We start from the raw sequence: 22174 nt of genomic DNA, 5'->3' as shown, positions 1-22174 counted from the left end.
GATCGATAAGACATTATCGACAACATTCTGGGCAAGTAGCTTCGATGTGTTTCCGGTATCTGACAATAGATGGCGTTGTTACTTATCGAGCGTTCTCGATGTTACTGGTTTCTTTGATATTCGTTTTGTGCTATTCGGCAATAGATGGCGTTACTTCTACCGGCGTAACAGTTGTCTTGCCTTGCGACATTGTGTCATAAAATAAAAAGTTTTGTTTATTTAGTTTCATACAGTCTGTTCCTGTAGTTTCTTCAATAATTATCACAATAATCAGATGATTTTATTACAAACAGCGTCTTAAAGTACAAAAATATTTTATTTCAAAATATTAGTCGTCAGAATTGCTTTTTAACATAATCTTTGGTGTTACTGCATTGCTTAACTGTGTCTCTGTATATGCCTAAATTATTTGTGAGACCGATGACATATTAAACAGAGCGCCACGAGCTTTTGCTTACCGGTAGTGAGTAGACTCAGAGCCCGGGCGTGATCCTTGGGTTGGGGCGCGACGACAGGCGCGTCCCCGGACAGACTGAGGGCCGCGTCGAGCCGATCCACCAGCTGCTTCTCTAAACGACTACGGCCTATCGATTCTTCTTCACCTTCAACCGCTTCAGACTACACCGTGAAAAAAATTTTTTTTTTTTAAATTGAATGTTGACAAAACATAAGGCAATACACAACAGATTTTCTACTACGGTTATTAAATAATAATAAATCAATCAATATTTTACTAACAATCACGCCACGTTAACTGATCCCGTGCTAAGTTCGTAAAGAACTTGTGTTACAAGGTACCAGATAACGGAAATAAATGTAAGATTTTTATTATACATATATATATAATATACATCCATAACCTTGGAAAAGACATTTTATATTTATCATACAAATATCTTTCCTTGGCGGCATTCGAACCCACGACCCCCTTATGTAGTGGCTATGTCACTTACCACTACACCAGACGGCCAATAAATTATCTATCTTCTATCTATATAAATGAAAATGAATTGGTATTCGTTAGTCTCGCTAAAACTCGAGAGCGGCTGGACCGATTTGGCTAATTTTGGTCTTGAATTATTTGTGGAAGTCCAGAGAAGGTTTAAAAAGTAAATAAATATGAAAATCGGAATGAAATAAAAGTAACAATTTTGTTTTCCCTTTGATGTGTTCCCCGTCGGACGGATTCCTTTTGTTTGTTGTAATTTATTTTATACAAAACTTTAGGTCCTTTATTTATCGATTGAGGCACTCCGAAGTCTGCCGGGTTAGCTAGTAAGTTAATATATAATATTGCAATTCAATTAAAAATTCGACCTCAAACCTGTCCACAGCGAGCAAGCGGGCTCGTCTATAGTCGACAAAATTAAAGGTGCAATACAGTTGAATATGCAATTTCGAAAAGGGCACATCTCTTAAAATGTAAAATGTTCAGGAAATGAAAAAAACTGATTATTTTATAAAGCAGTGTAAAATCTTAAATATTAACTTTTGAGATATATTTTAGTATTAATTAGCAATTGAAAATTACTGGAATTATTATAAAATGGGTGTAGGTAAGCCTCATAACTACATGTATATGAAAAAACGTATTTGACAAAATTTGCGACATGTGCCCTTTTCCAAATTGCATATTCAATTCAAATCGTCTTCCGCAGCGCCATCTGTGTCTGGTGACGTCATCATCAGTGGTGTTCCTCTGACCTGCGCTGCGTCTTCGCTCACGGAAGCTTCAGCGGAGTCGGGCGACAGTCTGGCGACGCGCACCGGTATCTGTCCGCTTAACGAGTTCCTAGTTCTGGACGTGGAAGCGGCCGACTGCGGAGCCTCCTCGGCGGCCGTCGCTTGTAGGGGTGACGTAGTCGACGTCAGGGATATTACTGCGAAATAATAAATTTATATCAGATATTACTGTGAACTTACGCATCGTAGTAACATCCGAATATTTGAATGCTACTCTCATTATCGACATGAACCAGCAACTATGCCAATTATTTATTTATTTATTTATAACTTTATATACTAGACAGTATAAAGATGGACTTAATGCCATAGGCATTCTCTAACAGTCTACCTTAGGGGAGTACAGAGATGAACCTTGATAGGTGTAGTGTGATAGTGATATTACTTAAACATATGTGTATATATGACATACATAATATTTATAGATACAAATGCTCGTACTTAAATAAATACATATATACATAAATATATTTGTAAAGTTACTTCCAGACAAAAATCAACATTAGCGGAAAAACAAAATTTATATACCTAATAAGTTATTTTTTTCTGAAAACACTCTAAAGCGAATAAATACATCTCTTATATGTCGCTAGAGTACGTTGACCGGCAAGTCAGTATAAATTTTTTTGATACATTGCGTGCTCTTGAAAAAAAAAAAAATTATTAATTTTGCTATTTTGCTTCAAAGATAACTAGAACTATGTTTCTTTGTGATGTATGTTGTCTCCGCGGTATGGTATCTCGCAAGAGGCGATAGCGACATCCAATATTCAGTGGTCTAAATAACAAAAAATATCAAAAAAAATCTCAAAATATAGAACAATAAATAACTATGTATTATTTCTTTCTAGCCCGCAATTTTTTTAACTTACACAAAGAATCAAAATGAAATTGACGAACATTATATTTTAAGCCATACATTATTGAACACTATACATACCAATGTCTCCATTCTCATCATATAACGGGGCCAGTCTTGGCTGAATCGATTCTATGAAGTCGCCAAGAGACAGGGAGTAACCAGTCGGCCCGCCGGGGAACAACACTTCCGTGTCGAACATTGTCGCTAGCAAACTGAAATATAACATTATATATCAATACTGATTGATATTATTTGTGGTCAACAAAAACGGCGCGTAGCAGGTCTGACCATAGATAATACACATAAATTAGTTAGGTTCGACGCATACCTGGAGTTTACTACTTAAAAAGTGCTGCCATCTATTGTCAGTTAGTATGTATATTGCTATATTGTGAAAAGTTATTTATTTTAACATCACGCTTTTTGTTCAGGCTTAATTACACAACGTTTGAAAATTTGCCGGACTGAATAGTATTTAAAAAATAGAAATAATTTACAGGACACGACTTTTCATGTTCCCGTGAAATATCTCAATATGCTCTCATTACAGACTCTATTATTCGTCAATCAAAGCCAAACATTGTTTTCATAGTTGTTAATACCAACGACCTGTGTGTGAGAGCGACACTAGATCTCTTGTAAAAGGAAATTAATCTAGAATTCCAAGTAAGTTTGATATCGAACCTTCCGACACTTTCCCGCACATTCTGGTAAGGATGCTGTATAAAGTTCGCAGCATCGAGTTTCTTCAGCAGGATCTGGGACAGCGGTGCAGTTCGCCATTTCAGTGACCCGATGGCTCCCTAAAAAAAAAACTTTTATTCTAGACATGCTCAGTATTAACACATTTAAAATTTCGTTTGTGTGATGCAATTATTATTTTGCACATAAGTTGACAACTATATTGTAGCTTGTGAGTTAGATGTCCTATTTATTATCTACTAGCTGACCCGGCAGACTTCGTAGTGCCTCAATCCATAAATAAAAATAAACTTAAAACAAACAAAAGAAATCCGTCCGACGGAGGACACATCAAAGGAAAAACAAGTGTTATTTTTATTTGATTCCGAGCATTTGCATATTTATTTAAATTATTTTAAACTTTAAACATTAACTCTTTTGTAATCGAGAGAATATAAGGAATTAATTGCCTTACAGTTTCAAATATTGATCAATAGATGTCACTGCTCTGTCAAAATAATCTAACCTGTAATGCGTGCAATCGGGCACACACAACGAAGGATGCCTTCTGATCAGGGTCAGCATTAGCTGGCGCTGGTGGCGGAATGGCGAGGTCCACGATCCCCTGCACCACAGTGGCGCCCCGCAGCGGATCCATCTTCTCCATACCGGTCGCCAAAGCCGTGCCCCAATCATTCATCGTCTCTGGAGTCACTGATGTTAGACCTGAAAAGTATGTTAAATCTTGTTTAGCTTAGTAGCATTTAGCAGCAAAGGTTATTAGCATATTTTGTTAAATAAAATTCTTATATAATAAAAATACACTTACTATAGTAGAATTATTTTGTCCGTGGAGTTTGTGTCATAAAAAATAGCCCGGCTAGGGCGGTTAGCATGTTGCGCGAGCTCAACGTCATTATCGATAAAAACAAATTAGTCATCGAAGACAAGTACACGGCGGCAGGGTGGTATACGAAGAGTGGTGAGACATTGTTATGTTAAGAGTCATTTGTACTTACCTGCAAATTATAGTATATTATGTCGAAGAGTAATGTGTTTTTATGCATTCGTTCTCTGAATTTCTTTAGTGACACACTGGCTACTCCTTTTTTTTGTATCAAAACGGCAGAATTTATTCAAAATAATATTTACACGTGTTGTTATCAACAACGTGTTAATAATTTTCACTGAAATAAGAATAGATCCCGAAAAGTTACAAAGTGTTAATTTCTGCCCTTCTCGTTAGCTTGCTGCGGCGATATGTGGTGTAAGTGTTCGATTAGTGATTTTTTCATTCATTTTTATCATTAACCCACAAAATGACAAAACTAAATACACTATCGATAACACTTATCGACAATAATAATGCGCATCACTATGCCCGTCCATAAGGCTCGTGAGTGGAAGAGAGAGCGAAATACTCGCTTCACCGGTCTGATTTTTTATGACCCAAACTGCACGGACAAAATAAATCTACTATAGTCTTATTTACATAATACTTGCAGACCAAGCATTATTAATTAGTTATCGGAGCTCATAGACGTAACAACATATATGCATATACGCATTTAGGGATAGAAGGTGAAATTGCCTGTTGCATTGGAATAGCAACTTTATTGAACATTGAAACCAGTAGGAATGACTTTGGGGCTATATTTTTTTAATTACTATTAATTACACAACAAAGGCTGCTGCTACATATTAGACACGACACACTCAATAGATAAACCCATTACAGCGTATTTATTCAAACGAGTTGTCGCCCAGTAGTCGATTTTTTTTCCCTACCTAAGCTGATAGCCTTGAGACACTATTTCAGCGGAACCTTAACTAGTAGGTGACCTCACGGGGCTCAAACCTGACGACGTTGCTAACACGAACCCTAGCAGGAGCCGTGCTTCGCAGAATCTACCACCGGATCGGAAACGCGACCCACTGAGAAGATCCGGCGAGAAGCTCGGTGAGCTATGTCTGAGGGTTAATTTACTCGTCGAGCCCTTCGTCGCAAGCGGCGGGTTCGACGAAAATGGTGACCGGTGCTTGAGGTACCTAAAAGCACCGTTAGTGGATCGGGAGGATCCGAAATGACGTATTTGGGGCGACGTCGACTGCTTTCCATTCTTAAGTAGTCGGAATTCGACTGTAATTAATTGAAATTATAAGTTTGGACATTATTATGGCTCTATTGTCAAAGAATTATACTTCTATAATCACAAATTTCGCCAAGACTACACTATAAAAAATATTAACTAAGACAAACAATATTTAATCTCAATTTGACAACAGACGTCAAGAACAAAAGTTTGACAATAAATAGTATGCATGCGTGAGTGCGTCAAATACATGGTATGTAGTGTGTGTAATGTTTTCTTTATTGAGTTAATGCACCTTTTATGCATTATTTTAAAAAAATATTAGCATTGTGCACTTCTTCTCTATGAATATAGAGAATTCTATAAGTGTGGAAAATTTCATACTCCTCCGTAAGCGCAAATTTCGTAAAAAAGGATACAAAGTTTTTGCTTCACGTATTTATATATAGATATGAATATAATGAATGTGATAATTTTTTTTAATGTATTGAGTTTAATTCGCGTTTACTGACCCGCTTTAAATATCTCTAGTGTGTCGCTGTGCATCTTCAGAGCGTCGTCTCTGGTCCAGTAGCGCGCGGCCCGCAGCGCGGCGGACGCGACCTCCGCCGCGAACCGCTGCGGCGCCTCGCGCGTCTCCGCCGCACACCGCAGCGCGTGCGCCGTGAACTTGTCCGCTATACGAGGTCCGTAATGAGCGAACAGAAACTAAAAAAATAATATTAAAATGTTATTAATTCTTCTGCGCATTATAGAAAGTCTTTATTTTAATTGTATTATAAAAATAATTAATATAAAATGATCAAAAAGAAACCACAAGAATAAACGGTGCGCGTACGAACTTGATGCACGTGAATGAAGTGAAACTTCTTTTTCGATATGTAGTATTGAGGTTTTCTTCATTTTTCCTCCTTAAATCAGATTTTTCTTATAATATGTAGTAAATGCTCTGTATAATAGATGCGACATCTTCAACATTTATATATTTTAAATTATAGATAGAAAAATAAGTACATATAATATATTAAATACTTCATTAAAATATTGGACGCTAGTCGTTGCTAACGCTCGCGCTGGCCTATAACGGGTATACTACGCGCATGCGTCCGAGTGCCGCGCATTCACTCTTGGTCTTTCTATTTCATGGTGGCCTTAAACGTTTAACGCAACCTTGTTGGTAGTCGCACTAGAAGTTTCACTTCAAAAAGTAACAAAAGACTACGTTTTCATATTTAATATATATCTCATTATGTCGTTACCAATCGCATACTAATTGGATAGATGTGGGAACGAATTCACGGCCTGCCTCATCTGCAGTGATACTTGGAGTTCATCGGCATTATAACGTCAATGCACCATCAATCTTGAGAGGTGAGGTCAATATTTTAATTGTATAGTATAACAACTGCCTCACTCTTCATCCTACCATCGATAACTAAAGTATAATAATTTATTTAAGGACCAACCTTGAAGAACAAGAATCGAACGCCGCTGAACTTGTCCTTGCCCTTTTTCTCCTCGACGGTCAGGAACGAGACCAGTTTGTTAACGTTTTCGTCGTCATCGAAGAACTCGAAAAGGTAGCGTTCGCCCTCCTCCATACATTCAGGAGGAGGGAATTTACAGCACGTCTGTTGACTTATCGGGGCGGCTACCTAAAAATATGCCAAAATGTAAATATGAAAATTGCCTTTTTTATACAATACTAGCTGACCCGGCAGACTTCGTAATGCCTAAACCTAAACCTTTGTATAAAATAAACTTAAAACAAACCAAAGAATCCGTCCGACGGGAGACACATCAAAGGAAAAACAAAATTGTTTGTTTTTATATAATTTCGAGCATTTTCATATATTTATTCACCTTTTAAACCTTCTCTGGACTTCCACGAATAATTCAAGACCAAAATTAGCCAAATCGGTCCAGCCGTTCTCGAGTTTTAGCGAGACTAACGAACAGCAATTCATTTTTATATATATAGATAGTAACGAGGTAACCTTAATAAATGTGCGTAATGAGGTTCATGAGGTCTTCATTAAAGCGTAGTGCAGAACAGTCATCGACATGTTCCACTCGCATATCATTTGGCACCCATAACCAATTTTGGAATATTATTTGCAATTCGCCAACAAAATTTTATTTTTGAATTGAGCAATAATTTCTTATGATGATTAGAAATTCTTCTTAGACTCGTTTGTAGTAGACAGGTAAATGTAGTAGGGTAAGTCAGAAATAGGATTGAACAGCATTAAAAAGGTTTTGGTTGTTAATTTCTTTTGGGATTAATAATCTTAAAAAAACCGAAAATTCTGTTATAATACTTTTTCATGGCAGCAAAAGTCAAACATCAATTATGCCAACTTAACCTAATAGGTGTATGGCTCTAATGAAGAATGAAAGAAAGGAAAAAAAGAAATTAACACTTTCCTTGCTGCCCATCTGGAATATTCGCTCTTTACAACGATCATGAAGAGAATCATTGAGTATCATTACGTAATTAACATAAGACATTACCACCAATTTCTCGGGCCACTGATAAAATCCAAAAGAAGGACTTCTCAGCCACGGTCTATCCCATTCTTCATCGTTCTTTGGTATCCTGTCTTCAGACCACATGACCCACTCCACATCTTTTCTGTAACCTGTATAATAATCAATAGATTTATTTCATTTAACTGTATTTTTGCTGGATAATGTCGCAGTCTTTCTCATAATTGCGTCAAAATAGAGGGAGATAGAGATAGAGAAAAAGAAAGAGAAAGAGAGAGTATGCTTTCCTGTACGCAAAATAAACAAAAAATGCGAAACACAAAAACAAAAAAGTACAATTCGCGGTCTTCTAGCCAAGAGCGATCAGTTCCAGACAACCACCAGCTGGAGAAAAAAGTAGCAATGCAGTTCAATCCGCAACCGACACTGGACATATGGAACCTCGTGATAGTGACCACACGTGTAAATCGATTAGAAAGTGAGGATACCGGGTATGTGCTGTGCGGGGCGCGGCAGTCCGGCCAGCTCGTACGGGTCGACGTGTATCTTGTGCAGCGGGCGCTTGCGCTGCTTGAGCGCGTAGTGCGCGAGCCGCTGCGCCGACCTGCGCACCGCCACGTCGTCGTGCAGCAGCCCGCGCGCCGCCAGCCGCACCGCGCGCGCCGGGTACGCCGTCTGCAGCGACGGGCAGTACACCGCCATGTTGAACGCCAGCTCCAGCCGCCGCCACGGTCTGCGCGGACAAACGGATCATTCGCCATACTAACTGCACAAACACATTTACTAGGCCGATTCCGCCACCGATCTCTACTGAACACTTGCCCTCAACTTCAAATAGATTTAGGCAAGCTATTGTTACGCCGGTAAGAGTAACGCCATCTATCGCCAAACAGTCGAACAAATATCGAAGGATCTAGTAGAACTCAGATCCCTCGAGCAGTACAACGCCATATATTGTCAGATAGCGGAAACAATATTAGAGATATGTGGAATATTCTCATAATTCTAGGGATGGGGTATCGGCTATAAAAGCGCTGCAGAGACGGCACGCAGTCAGTCAGTAATCGGAACTACTCGAAGCGAAACAGCGGACGGATCACCTGAAGCGAAGCAGAACAAGCGAATTGAGAGTTTTAAAGTGTTTGTTGAGTGTTTTAAGTGTTTTCAGAGTTGAATACAGTTTTTATGTTGTACTTTGGTGTAATTTTATTTATCCCGAACCCCAACGCCTAACACTATTAAAACCTGCCCGCGCTCACAATACGCCATTAACACTAGTAACAAATATAGTAAAAAAACTCACATGTTAGGCGTCTCCGCTAAATCGACCAGTTCCAATATTAATTCATTGTACAATCTCTCATTTCGATCGGAAAACGCCGTCTCGTTTTGTTTGGCCTTCTTCAGCATTTCGACAAACTCGGCATCGTTGAGTTGTTCCTCGGTGAGGAGGCGGGCGGCCGCATCTATTGCCGATTGCGGTATCACCAAACGCGTGTTGACTGCTGGGAAGTTACGGTGTATCGTGTCCCCAAATGCTTGTTCTAACCTTTAACGCAAAAAAAAAGTTTTAGCACGTTGACTGCCATGTAGGTCACCGGTGCCCTACACGGCGCCCTGAAGTAATTATGTCGTTTTCTGTTACTAAGAGCCTGGATAGAAATAGGTTCATTCTATTCGTTGGATTCGTCTTTCCCAGAGTCTACTAGATATTCCGGCGTCTTAGTAAGAAGATCGAAGACAGAAATCGACATAATTACTTCAGGGCGCCGCGTAGGGCACCGGTGACCTACATGGCAGTCAACGTGTTAAAAGACTAATGTTGAGAAAAAAACTTGAACGACCTCTATTAAAAACTCACTTTAGTATACTTGGTTTCTCGCTGAGGGGGGCCTTCAGTATGGCAGGCCACAACGTTCTGGCCACTTCCCAGTCCTGTTTAGCAATCAACGGTGCATTCCTCGGACCGAGCATCATGTATAACGTCCCTTTGTGACGGGCGTGCCATTCGTCGCCTTCGCCGCCTTTGATCAACAATTCAGCCAACTTTGGCACCAGAGTGCGGTAGGAGTAAGGATAATGATTGAGCATCCAGTACAGTCTGATTTGGGAGAGCATTCGAACCTGTCAATAGATAATGTTTGGAACTCATTGATAGGTAATAACTATTGTGCGGATCTTGACGTAGAACGATCCAGAACTTACTGGAAATCGCATCGAGAAACATTCAGGAAGATCCGACTGGATTTCAAATCCGGAGATTAGGGGGGTATTAAGTAATAGTGAGACAAACTATACAACGATAGTGTATGACATCAGTGGAATAGCGTATTGGATATTAGTCAGTACGGAACGACATTCTGTGAACCCTTTTATGACTTTGAATACTGACAATAAACGTTTCTCTAATCCAAGCATCCATACAACATATATTTAAAACTATATAAGACTGTAAGGGTATGTTTGACACGGTAATGTCTGGTGATAAAGATTTAAAGTTTAACTTCGCATATATACGGCGAGCCAAACATTATACAAAATTGCTGAGCTGAATTCTGGGAGATCTCGGGTATTTGTTACGGGTGATAAATGCTATCGAGAATTCTTGGCAAGAAATTTAAATTTTTTAAAACTGTTTTCATTTCGGTATCATGTTTACGAATTCCGATTTAAAATCGTTCATGAAAATCGTATTGTGCCTGAAGTCAACCAATAAAAATTCGTAAAAATCAAGCCGAGATTTTTTTATTGCCCTTGTTGGCAGACGAGCATACGGCCCAACTTATGTTGAGTGGTTACCGTCGCTCATGGACTTTAGCCAAGGGCAGAACCAGGCCGCTGTCTACCGTAAACAACATAACTTAACATTTCGCTTTATACATCCTCGGAAGCCTGGAAAATACAAAATAATGCGCATTCACTTTTTTTCCTACCTAAGCTGATAGCCTTGAGAGGCTATGTCAGCGTAATCTAACAAGTAGGTGAGCTCACGGGGCTCAAACGTGACGACGTTGCTATCACTGGCCCTAGTAAGAGCAGTGCTTCGAAAAATCTACTATCGGATCGGAAACGCGACCCACTGAGAAGATCCGGCGAGAAACTCGATGGGCTGTGTCTATGGGTTAATTTACAACAAATGACAAAGCGCATTCACGAGATTATAGCTACTTACAGAAGTGTACGTGTTGACGGACAACTCGGCCAATGCGTGCAGCGCCTTTAAGGCTATGGGCGTGATCCCCGCCTCGCACACCAGGTTCACCCTCGACTCATCGTGTATCCTCGCCGCTTCGGCCGTCAACATCCGCAGTCTGGAGGTCCCGGCGCCTCCGAACCGATTGGTGGGCCCTGCGCGTCCGTCCAGCACGCGGTCCAGCGCGCCGTACGATATCAGACGCTCTTCTAGACTGGGACCGACTCTGGAACCCTTCATCACCACCACACGTTCCCATACCTTTAAAAATAAAATAACTCAATTAGAAATTTAAGCTTTTGCGTTATTTGTTTATTTTTAAATTAAAAATGTACACTGTGGGTCTACTCATTAAGGTAAACTTAATAAAGACAAAGTCGAGGACTTTCATAAAAGTCATTCAAAGGTCCGTTAACGCTGGTAGGATGTATTGTAAGCGTGGGTAGGTACCACTGTTCTACCTATTTCTGCAGTGAAAAACGCTGAACGGTGAAAGATCTCTTATGCAGTACAATTGAGAATTCTATTTCATGTGTCAATTTCTGTGTCCGATTTTTTTACTTATTTAAAAAAAAAAAATTGAGAAATTAAAAAAAAAGCCCACCTAGTTTATTTCGCCGGTTCTTCTCAGAACTGTGGCTTTTTTTTGGAACCGGTGGTAGAGTTAACATTGTTATTTATATTTTGACATTCAACAAGTGTGTTATACTGACATCTAAGTTGAAATAAATAATTTTGAATTTGAATTTTTTGAGTAATAATGTGAGGATACATGGGACGATAGATTTGGGTGGCTGGTGGTTGGATGGCTAGGCCTCTGCTGGTAGTATTGGAGGTACCTTCGTGAGTAGCTCGAGGCCGCGCGTGTCGTCCGACTTGTCGGCCAACATCCGCTCCTGCACTCGGACTAATAGCCGCGTGACGGCGACGCGAACGTTCTCGCCGTCCAGTGTTATAGAAAACTTAACTCCGTTCGTGTACGGTATACTCGTCGACGGCACTTGAGTTTCCAATCTAAAATCGTTATTCAATCAACTATCAGTTTACATACAATTCGACGCTTGAAAGGCAAACGTGACTAAGCGACAATGCGTGAACTTTAAAGTAGACTAATTTAAAGTTGAAATACCTGAAAAAATTCTATATTAACGAATCTAAGGAGAGTGGCGCATTTACGTTATAGATGTCCATGGGCTCCAGTAACCACTTAACACAAGGTGGGCTGTGATCTCGTCCACCAATCTAAGCAATAAAAAAAAAACGAGTTGTAGGATTGAAATAATTTTAATAGACCTAGAAATATATTATTTTTGCGCATCGAATATGGTTATTGCCTATCATTTATGTACAAAGCAGTTATAGTCGCTTAGTCACGTTTGCTTTTCAAGCGTCGAATTGAACTATTCATATAATATTAAATCGAGGGGCGAAAAACTTTACAGGAGAGCCATTTAAAGTTTACAAATTAGAAATATATCACGAAAAAAAAAAAAACTTCTTCAGCTATTTTAATTGTCTAAACCTAATTGAAGTTCGATTTAAAACATCATATTGTTTATGCTAATACCAAATAAAACGGACCTTTAAATAAAAAGATAAATGCAGCGTATTAAGCGAAATGAAGCTTAAATCAAATTTCTTTACAGCCCTCTTATGGTCTTATTCACACTACGCGGGCTGTGAATTCGTCTAGTGCCCTAATAAATTAATCAAATAATAAAACTCATGAAACTGATGCTTACAACAACACTGGCTCTTCGTTGGGTTGCGGTAAGAAATTCCCGCATGATAACACAGCCACCAGAACATAGAAACACCTGCATCTCTCCTCGCGACTCATTTCACAGTCACCGTTCACCCACTGCTTTAACTTCGATATCTCGGGCTTCATGTATCTGTCCAAAAGCATTTGGGCGCATTCGGCCTCCTCCTTGCAGGGGACGTGCCATTTGAAACTAAGGTCTTTGAGCTTGCAGCCGTGGCCCCACTCCCTGACCGGCAGCCACGTTTGAGGCGCTGCACTGTAATCCTTAGTCGAACTCTTCCATTCTTTCAGCTCAATGCAGTTGAACGAAATCAGCATGTGGGCGAGGATTTCGGAGGCCCGATTCAATGCGTAATACGTTTGAATTTTAAGTGCCCGATCCAGTACAGGAATAATTCTGGGGACATACTTTAAGAGAACCGTCCCATCGCATTCTACTAAATGCATCAATAGTACTAGTCTGTACATCAGGTCTCGTGGGGGATTCTCTTCCTTGAGAGCATCGTCGCTCGCTAATAACTCGTCGAGTTCATCACAAAGAAGAGGCAGAAATGCGGCTAATGTCGATTCGGGGTCGACTCGAGCAAACACACGGAGCAACACCCCGACCATACTGCCAGACACGTTTGTCTCAAACGTGGTCTGCGTGGCGAACGATTTGAACTTCCTCAGAGCCTCCTTAAATATTTTAGGAGAGCACTGCATTAGCACAGCAGTTGTAGCAGAAGACAACGCCGCCTCCATGACCGCATCAGCCTTACTTCGCATCCCGTCCGACTCTTTGGTGTCCAAGCGCACGTGTTCTAGTACACTGGATTCTACGATCGAGAAAATCTTCTCAAAGAAAACTAAAACGAAGTCTTCAATCTGCGCGGTCGACTCGCACGTCAGCAATTCCTCCTCGGTCAGATCCGGCCAGTATTCGTGAGCCGAACTACAATCTATCAACGGCACCATCCAACTGAAGAACAAAATAAAATGAAGGGAAACCAATGTTTTCTTGATATCGTTCGGATCGAGACCTGGGAGCACGGCCATCAGGATGTGGACGATATGAGTGGGACCTTCCAAATAACCGGCGTCGGGACCTCGCACCATCGGCCTGGCGACTGCGGCCAGCCCGGACATGGCGGCCGTGACTCTATGGGGCTCGGTCAGGGAATTCAAGGAAGTCTTAAATTTTTCCAGCAACGGTGGAATAACGATAGCAGGTCGCAGTGTAGCTAAATTTTGTAAGGCAAATGATACTTCAAGACTGTCGACTCGATTATACAAAGCTTGCAATGTAGGTTCTAAAACTATGTTTATGAACTCAGTTATATCTTCTTCTCTCAGTTTGTAATGTTCAGGTACTTGATTCTCCCAGCTCTCTTTAAATTTGTGCTCAGTTTCTCGACGATACCTAACAAATTTAAGTGATATTAAATTTAACCAACATGACATAACATACAGTATTTAATCTTAAAAAGGGACCATTTATGTATGACCCCCGAGGACTTTCAGTATTTTAAAATAAATGTGCCTTTACTTAATTATTATACTATCATCTTATGTATGTACATATTCTTCTGCAAATTTAATTTTTTATTGAATTAAATATAAGCTGTAAAAATACCTGTTTAGGAATTCTTTGGTAAGCTTTTTTAGAAAGTCCCTAAGTTTATATGACCATCGACCCGAGTTCGCACTGTGCAAGTAACTTTCTACGCCTCCCATAAAACAACGCAGGTGTTTAAGAACCACTCCATCGGGGCAGATACTCCATACAATCCACGAGGCCATGTGTTTTGTATCTGTTAAAAAAAATTGTCAGTTGCTTTTACTTTGTCTCATATACATACATATAGGTGTTCGTGTATCGACCCTCGTTTAATAATGTGTAGTAACAGACCTAATTATTATCTTATTTCATTAAAACAATTATCACTGTTTAATACAATCAGGAGGTGGCTATTGAGCAACTTGTGGTCTAGGGTAAGGTACGAGGCCACAAAGAATATCGGCTATGATGTGGACTGACCAGATAAAAGCGGCAGTAAATAGCTCATCATCATTACATGAATGCTCGAAGAGGACGGCCGTCGTAGAAGAGTGGCGGCGTGTTTGTGATGTTTGCCACCGATACCTGTGTGCGAGTTTTTTAACGTTCTCGATAGTGTAAAGTTAACAGACATCTGTATGGAGTTGGAATGTTTACCAACGTGTGCCGCTAGGGGCGCTGTTTCAACTGTTGAGTTAACTTTTACGCTATAGAGAACGTTAAAAAACTCGCACTAAGCACACTGTAATAGTGACTACTCTGTCAAGAGTGTTACCGACAACGAAGAAGAATACAATTAAATAAAACTCACCAAGAGTGTAGTGATTGTTAATTTGCATATCTTTATAACTGACGGGAAGATTTAATGCATGAAGGAATCTCGAGAATATTCTAGGAGCATACTGTGACCAGTTTATCACACCGGGATTTCTCTTTGCCAGACCAGTAAATATTATCATCAGATCCTGAAAAGAAAAACAATAATCTATAGAAAAATAATATAAATACGTACTATATAATACCATAATATCGAATTGTTATAAATTCTTTAGTAAGATAAGATTATACTAACCCATACTCCACACTGAGCATTGTAGCAAGTGTCCCATAAAACCATCAGCTTCTCAAACCAAAGTTCGTGACCTAACGCCGAGTTCCGGGGATGTAATGCAACAGGAAGAAATACTACCAGTTGACTCAATACATACGAGTCCGCTGTCCAGGGGTTGATTCGAGGTAGTAACAAGTCTAATATCTCCTTTGTTGCGCTCAATTCGAAATATCTGAAAAGGACATGATATCAACCCATTTTTATAATATTAATCCTTCTCGGAGATAGATAAACTGCTTTAAGATATTTCAAACTAAATAAATAAAAAAAATTACTAAACTTTTTCCTACCTTTACTAGTAACCTCGAGGGGCTAATCTAGATTCACCGAATTAGTAGGTGAGCTTGCAGGGCTCAAACCTGACGACGTTGCTAACACTGGCCCTAGCAAGAGCAGTGCTTCGCAGAATCTACCACCGGATTGGAAACGCGGCCCACTGAGAAGATACGGCGAGAAACTCAGTGGGCTAATTTACTCGCCGAGGCCTTCGTCGCAAACGACGGGTTCAACGAGAACAAAGTTTACTAAACATTAATTTATGTTAGAACATAAAAAAACAGGTGGCTTACTCTTAAATTCCAATTTAAATGAGCGGGTTTTTTTTTATATTCTAGATTTTATATTTTTTAATAATAGATTTTATTTCGGACACTTACGGTCTTGCGCACTTCACCAATGCAACATATGAACTTTCCAGAGAACTGAAAGTGGAAAAACAAATTAAATTTAAATTATCCAAAATGAAAACCATTGTAAAACAAGTAAGAAACCCCTGCAACCTGGTCTATTGATATGAACACATGGGACCCATGAAAAATGAACCCACACCATCTGCCACCAAATGGTTTGATAAAGCTTCCAGAGACCATTTAATTCTTCCCATAAGAACTAACACATTCCTTTTCAGCAAATTTGGATTTTAATAGTATACATATCGTCTTCTCGCATTAAAACTGTATAATTTTAAAACTTACTAATTTTACAGGGGAGCGTTTTAAAGGTTTAACATGTGATATTTTTAATAATAATCATCTTTGCAAGATTTATTTTTTATTTTTTACCGGTAACATTATCTGTCTTTTAAAGTAAGATAAAATTATGTATTAATTTTGTTAATAGTTGTCAAAATAAAGTTAAACAAAAAAAAAACTAAAACTAAACTATGCTCTTTGGATAGTATTTATGAGAAAAATACTGGTGATACCAAATGATTCCGCATATTAACTTTATTTCGAATATTTTTCGAAATTGTACACTTTTAATGCGAAAAGACGATATTATGTTTTATTTTTATAGACATATATTTATATGTTTTATTTTTATAGACATTTATATAGACATATATTTTTATGAAAGTTTGGTCCTGCTAGTTCTTACAAAAAGACATAAATACGGTATTTACGTAGGCAGTTCACTTTTGTCCGAGATTGAGAGACCAAACAAATGTAGTGCATCTTCAACCCCATGTCCCGACAGGAGTTTGCGAATCAAATCGAAAACATCGAATCCTTGTTTGCCACTACGGTCAGGCCTGAATATAATATACAGTTAAGTTGTATGTTAATACACAATAATAATATGAGGTAGAAGCCAGAGACAAATAATTAATAATTATAATAATTTGATAAAGTCCGGTAATTCGATTAATAAACACTCTCTCACATATATTTCTTAAATAATAATTAATGCTGTGACATATTATTGATCTATTCTCATATATTGAGATTGATTGATTAATAATATTAATAATATTAATAAGTTCTCGCAAATAATTCAAATGCATGATATGGGAATTTCAGGTTTATTTTGAAGTAATTTGAGGTTTTAAATTAATTAATATCAGAAGCCAAACATAAAACTGTAGCATAACACTAGAATTTTTTGGTGTTATGTATCCTTTCGTAAAATGTTAATAAAATATTTATGTTTTATATTGTCATGTGTTTCTGGAGTTTTTAAATTAAAGTGGTCACATATTTGCTAAATTCTTACCTAATATAATGAAACATTCCAACATGAAGCGCATTCTTATCGAATATTCTTTGTCCTAAGTCATATAGAGGTCTCCAGGGAAGTTTCAGTTCTTCTGGTGAAATCAGTTGTCTCTTTCTGAGTATGGGTAAAAAAACGTGACAATTACTTTTTGTTTCTGACTAAACAAAGGAGTTTTAGAATAACTACTCCAATTTCTTTATTTAGGCAATTTGTGATACATTTACGATTCGCGACGTCCATAGGCGGCATTGACTTATTAGTCCTTTTTTATCATTCTAAATGATTTTTCATATATCTTTCTAGTGTTATATTTGTATTATTATATTGATTAATCTGGCCAAGCATTAAATACAAAGTTGTTTAAATTTCTTACATGCCTTGCCAAAAATTCATGTCTTAGGCAGAATATCTGTAATCCTAAAAATTATGTAGCTTAAGCTCCATTGGATAAACGATTTGCTAATAGACAGAAAAGGAACCTAAGAAATCATGTCGCCCTGCCATTGCCGGTATCCATAGGCGTAGGCAACCACTTATCACTAAATATAGCTTGTATGCCTTTAATAAAATATTGATAATAATTTGATTTTTATTGATTATATTTATTTTTAAATAAAGATACTCTTTTCCTATTTCGTATTTATACACTATGTTTTATTTACTTACTTTGTGAGCATAATGAACATTGTACTAAACTTATGAACTTTGCTAGGTTCAAGATCTGGAATGATAATAAGCTCATATGCCAATTTGATGAGGTCTATGTGGTCAGCTTTACTGAACTTTAGTCCATAAATTCTTATGTACCTATAAACAAAAAGACAGTAATTTATTCTTAATTATAAACTAATTAACTTAATTATTTAACTGCACAATATACAGATTAACTATAAATAAAAGTGGTATGTACAAGGTGGGCCAAAAGAAGTCATCCGATGTTGTTTGACTCTCTTTATTTTTCTAAATGAAAAACTTCGATTCTGTTTTTTGATTATCTTTATTCGAACCTTTAGATTTTGATTGGTCAAGTCGAGAACATGATATCGGCCAAACGGGCGCCGTCACAATTGATTGCCTTACGGGCTCGTTTTATGAAATTTTTCATCACTTCGGCAAGAACTTCGGGCGACAAATTCTCGCACTCGTGTCGAATGTTGTTCTTGAGGGTCTCGAGCTTGTTCACGTAAAAGCGGGATTTCAAAAAACCCCACAAAAAGAGTCTAGAACGGTTAAATCTGGCGATCTTGCGGGCCAGTGAAAATCGCCAAAATGAGAGATAAGGCGACCCGGGAACGCCGCCTTCAGAATATCGGTTGTGGCTCGCGCAGTGTGTGCCATTACTCCGTCCTATTGGAATCACATGTCCTCCAGTCCTAATTGGCCCTATAGCACGCACTGTCACTCATCGCTCAATATGATTTTGGGCGAAAAATCGTCCACTTCGTCCTCGAGATTGAGGATGGCTTGGGCGTAGGTTACACGCGTTTGGCGGTCGACAACCAGCAGCTGATGCACGGACTGGACTTTGTACAGGAAAATTCGCCTTAGGGACGACCGGCTGATGGCTAATTGCGAGTCACGAATTGTTACGCAAAGAAATAGACACGATTATTCTGCGTTCTTGGGGAGTGTACAGCTCATGGCTTGTTCACTTGTATTCTGCACCTGTCTAGTCCACAAATATCAAAACAGATTTGACATTGGCGGCCATTTGCAAAAATAAGAGCATCTTTCAATAGGATGTTTTCTTTTGGCCCACCTTGTACATTATTATTTCGTAATTATTTTTTTTGTTGAGTTTGTGGAAATTACAACAACCACAAACTACAATGACACACAAAAATGCACAATAATTATAAAAAATTTGCGCTTTTTCAAACACACAACTGGCTGAGAGCTCTCACTAGCAAACTTTATATATTAATGAAAATAGAACCATTTGTGCTGAATTTTTTAATAGGCTATTATGAAGTTTACAAAGGTTGGACTCCTGACTGAGCCTAACTGTCCTCCTAGTCAAACTGGAAAGGCCTCCAAGCCACCAGTAAGCCTTCAATCATAAAAATATATATGTATATATATTGGACTACAGTTTTTATTATTATGACTGGTTATTTATAGCATATCAAAGCCTATTGATATCACAATAGTGATAGTCGCCACCCACCTTGAGACTTAAGATTGAAGTTTCAGTTCACAAGTTATATTGTTTTGTATAAGCATAGTCCCACCCTTCAATCTGGAACAATAGCTGCTCCATGAAAACAGATATGAACAGAACGGAAGAGCATACCCATAAGGGCCCACAGGACGCCCTACCATCAGTAAGTATGCAATTTATAATTTTTGCAAGTATAATTTGGTTACACAACAATATATCAAAAAAAAAATAAGAAAGTGGCTGTATGTATTTTATTAGAAAAATTTATGCCTGCTTATGAATATCATACAATGCACCAGGCTCCTTATCCATTGGACCATCAACAACTCAAATGTAGGCACTGTCATCCTGCCTATTTCTTCTGCAGAGCAGTCATTTGTACCAGTTTGAAGAGTTCAGTAGCAATTTTACAATATTATGAATTCTTTCATCCTACGTCTCTAGAAGATTAGCAGCATTAATTTTGTTATGTTTTCCATGAAGTAAACAGCACCAAGTTATCAAACTGGTACGAACCCTCTAACACAAAGTATGCAATGTTGTTATCTATTTGTGCAATGATATAAACTAATTTAGAACAAAAAATTTGTTAATTTGCTTGTAACCACATAATAGTTTATTGGTATGACTTAACCTTTGGCAACTCTTTCGAGTGTCAACGTGTTGGCTGTTACCCAGAGCTTCCTTAATACAAACTTTATATTCTAACAATTGACCTCAATACAGTAATGAATTTACGTAGACAGGTATATCAGTTGAAAATTTTGCTACATATGAAAAATATATATTGTTTTAAAAAATTTACTACCAGTAGTGTTCATTGTAAGGTCTCTTTTATTACAATAGACATATTCTATAAAGGCTATCTTAATTGACATAGTTAAATTATTTTTTAATTAGTTAACATAATGATCGGAATCGCTGGAAAGTTATTACAAAATTTAAATCCTGTCTAAGCATGATGGTCACGACTCTCAGCAGTGAGGAAACTACGTGAGGAGGAGAGAATGTTTGTTTATATATTATATATATTTTTTTATTGCTTAGATGGGTGGACGATCTCACAGCCCACCATCGTGTTAAGTGGTTACTGGAGCCCATAGACATCCACAACGTAAATGCGCATCCACCTTGAGATATAAGTTCTAAGGTCTCAGTATAGTTACAACGGCTGCCCCACCCTTCAAACCGAAACGCATTACTGCTTCACGGCAGAAATAGGCAGGGCGGTGGTACCCACCTGCACAGACTTACAAGAGGTCCTACCACCAGAAGTAATACACCCAGAAACAGTACAAAAAACTTATTTGTCACATCTTTTTTTTCCAGATGTGAGTGTCAAGGCCACGAGTCTTAGCTCAGCAGTCAAAGAGATTCTATGTTTTTTTTATACTCTTATATGGATTTAAATAAATAGAATAAAAAATTGTCACCAATACTGCTTATCACACAATATATTAAAGTCTTGCGCAAACACCGAAACAACTAATGCAATAATTTTATCTTTGAACTAAACCCATTTTTTGTAACATATTGAATATGATTTCGTCTACAGACAAGACGAGTTATTCTTGATGGTCACGAGTCTAACCATCAAGAATTTTTGCATATAAGGGTGAACAAGCTCACGGCCAACCTGATTTTAAGTGGTTACCAGAGCCTTTAAACATCACAATATGATTATCGCCAGCCCACTTGAGACTTAAGGTTTAGGTCTCTCTGCAATTTCGAACTGTAGCTGCTTCGCGGTAAGAATGGGCATAGCGGTGGCAACTACCAGTGCAGGCTAACATACACTAACAGTAATATAAAAAACATACATACTTCATTAATCTAGAAAGCCAGACTCCACATGCTGGCTTCATCTCTCGTAACATAACAGACTTCGCCAAGTTTATCTTCACTTGTCCTAAAAATCTGGTCGATTCTTCGTCAAGCTCACTGGCATATGGCAATAAGTGATTCGTCAAAAATTCCTTCTGAGGTTTGAACCCCAGAGCTTTAATTCGCTCTGGGGTAGTTACCAGAAGTTCATATTCATCGTCCTGTATCATTTTGTGAATTATTTTCCCACTGTTTTTTTTATAAAAAGTACAAGTCACTGCGCAGATTTAAGTCATCCGTTTTAAAAAAAGCACAAAATAGAAAAATAGAGAACTCTTTCTTATGTTAAATTTACAGTACTCTCGATTCATTAATAGCGGATTGAAACCTTATTTTACTAGTCATCATAATAAAATTTACGCACAAATGCACACAAATGGAAATACAATTCACTCCACAGAAGTAAAACCAAAATTGCTCGACGAGATTATGTAGTATGTAGGTATAGGTACGGTATGATACGTCATAATGACAATTGGTAATGACTGATTAAGCATTGTGTAGATGTCGCTAAAAGCTATTGGTAATAAAAGTTTTTTGATACCTATACTCTATCGCCAAGACCACCCTTTCTGCATAACGCTTCACGTAGGTCCGTAAAGGGCACTCTGCAGGATCCAGTTGTAGGCAATGTCCCACAACAGAGGGCTAAAGAT

The 22174-nt window shown here is 38.3% G+C and overlaps 1 protein-coding gene across 2 annotated transcripts in view; it reads right to left on the bottom strand.

Moving 5' to 3' along the window:
• Positions 1–22174, bottom strand: part of LOC101745357 (proteasome activator complex subunit 4) — a 26359-nt gene extending 4185 nt beyond the window's left edge. Inside the window, exons 1-22 of one of the 2 annotated variants that reach the window (XM_038020216.2) lie at positions 21459–21950; positions 18140–18280; positions 17471–17587; positions 16881–17009; positions 16135–16179; positions 15440–15650; positions 15179–15332; positions 14443–14620; positions 12805–14229; positions 11902–12076; positions 11042–11323; positions 9731–9993; positions 9173–9418; positions 8358–8602; positions 7894–8021; positions 6846–7034; positions 5892–6087; positions 3813–4012; positions 3290–3408; positions 2684–2817; positions 1705–1880; positions 459–618 (exon numbers count right to left, since the gene is read on the bottom strand). In XM_038020216.2, coding sequence (XP_037876144.1) covers positions 459–618; positions 1705–1880; positions 2684–2817; positions 3290–3408; positions 3813–4012; positions 5892–6087; positions 6846–7034; positions 7894–8021; positions 8358–8602; positions 9173–9418; positions 9731–9993; positions 11042–11323; positions 11902–12076; positions 12805–14229; positions 14443–14620; positions 15179–15332; positions 15440–15650; positions 16135–16179; positions 16881–17009; positions 17471–17587; positions 18140–18280; positions 21459–21688 — 5143 coding nt within the window. In that variant the 5' untranslated portion in view covers positions 21689–21950. Of the gene's footprint in view, positions 1–458; positions 619–1704; positions 1881–2683; positions 2818–3289; positions 3409–3812; positions 4013–5891; positions 6088–6845; positions 7035–7893; positions 8022–8357; positions 8603–9172; positions 9419–9730; positions 9994–11041; positions 11324–11901; positions 12077–12804; positions 14230–14442; positions 14621–15178; positions 15333–15439; positions 15651–16134; positions 16180–16880; positions 17010–17470; positions 17588–18139; positions 18281–21458 lie in introns of both variants that reach the window. The other variant, XM_038020217.2, reaches the window with a different exon arrangement.

Source organism: Bombyx mori, chromosome 25 (genome assembly GCF_030269925.1).
Source record: "Bombyx mori chromosome 25, ASM3026992v2".
Lineage (NCBI taxonomy): Eukaryota > Metazoa > Arthropoda > Insecta > Lepidoptera > Bombycidae > Bombyx > Bombyx mori.
The sequence above is the reverse complement of the archived record's forward strand: the minus strand, read 5'-3'. Positions and strand labels throughout refer to the sequence as shown.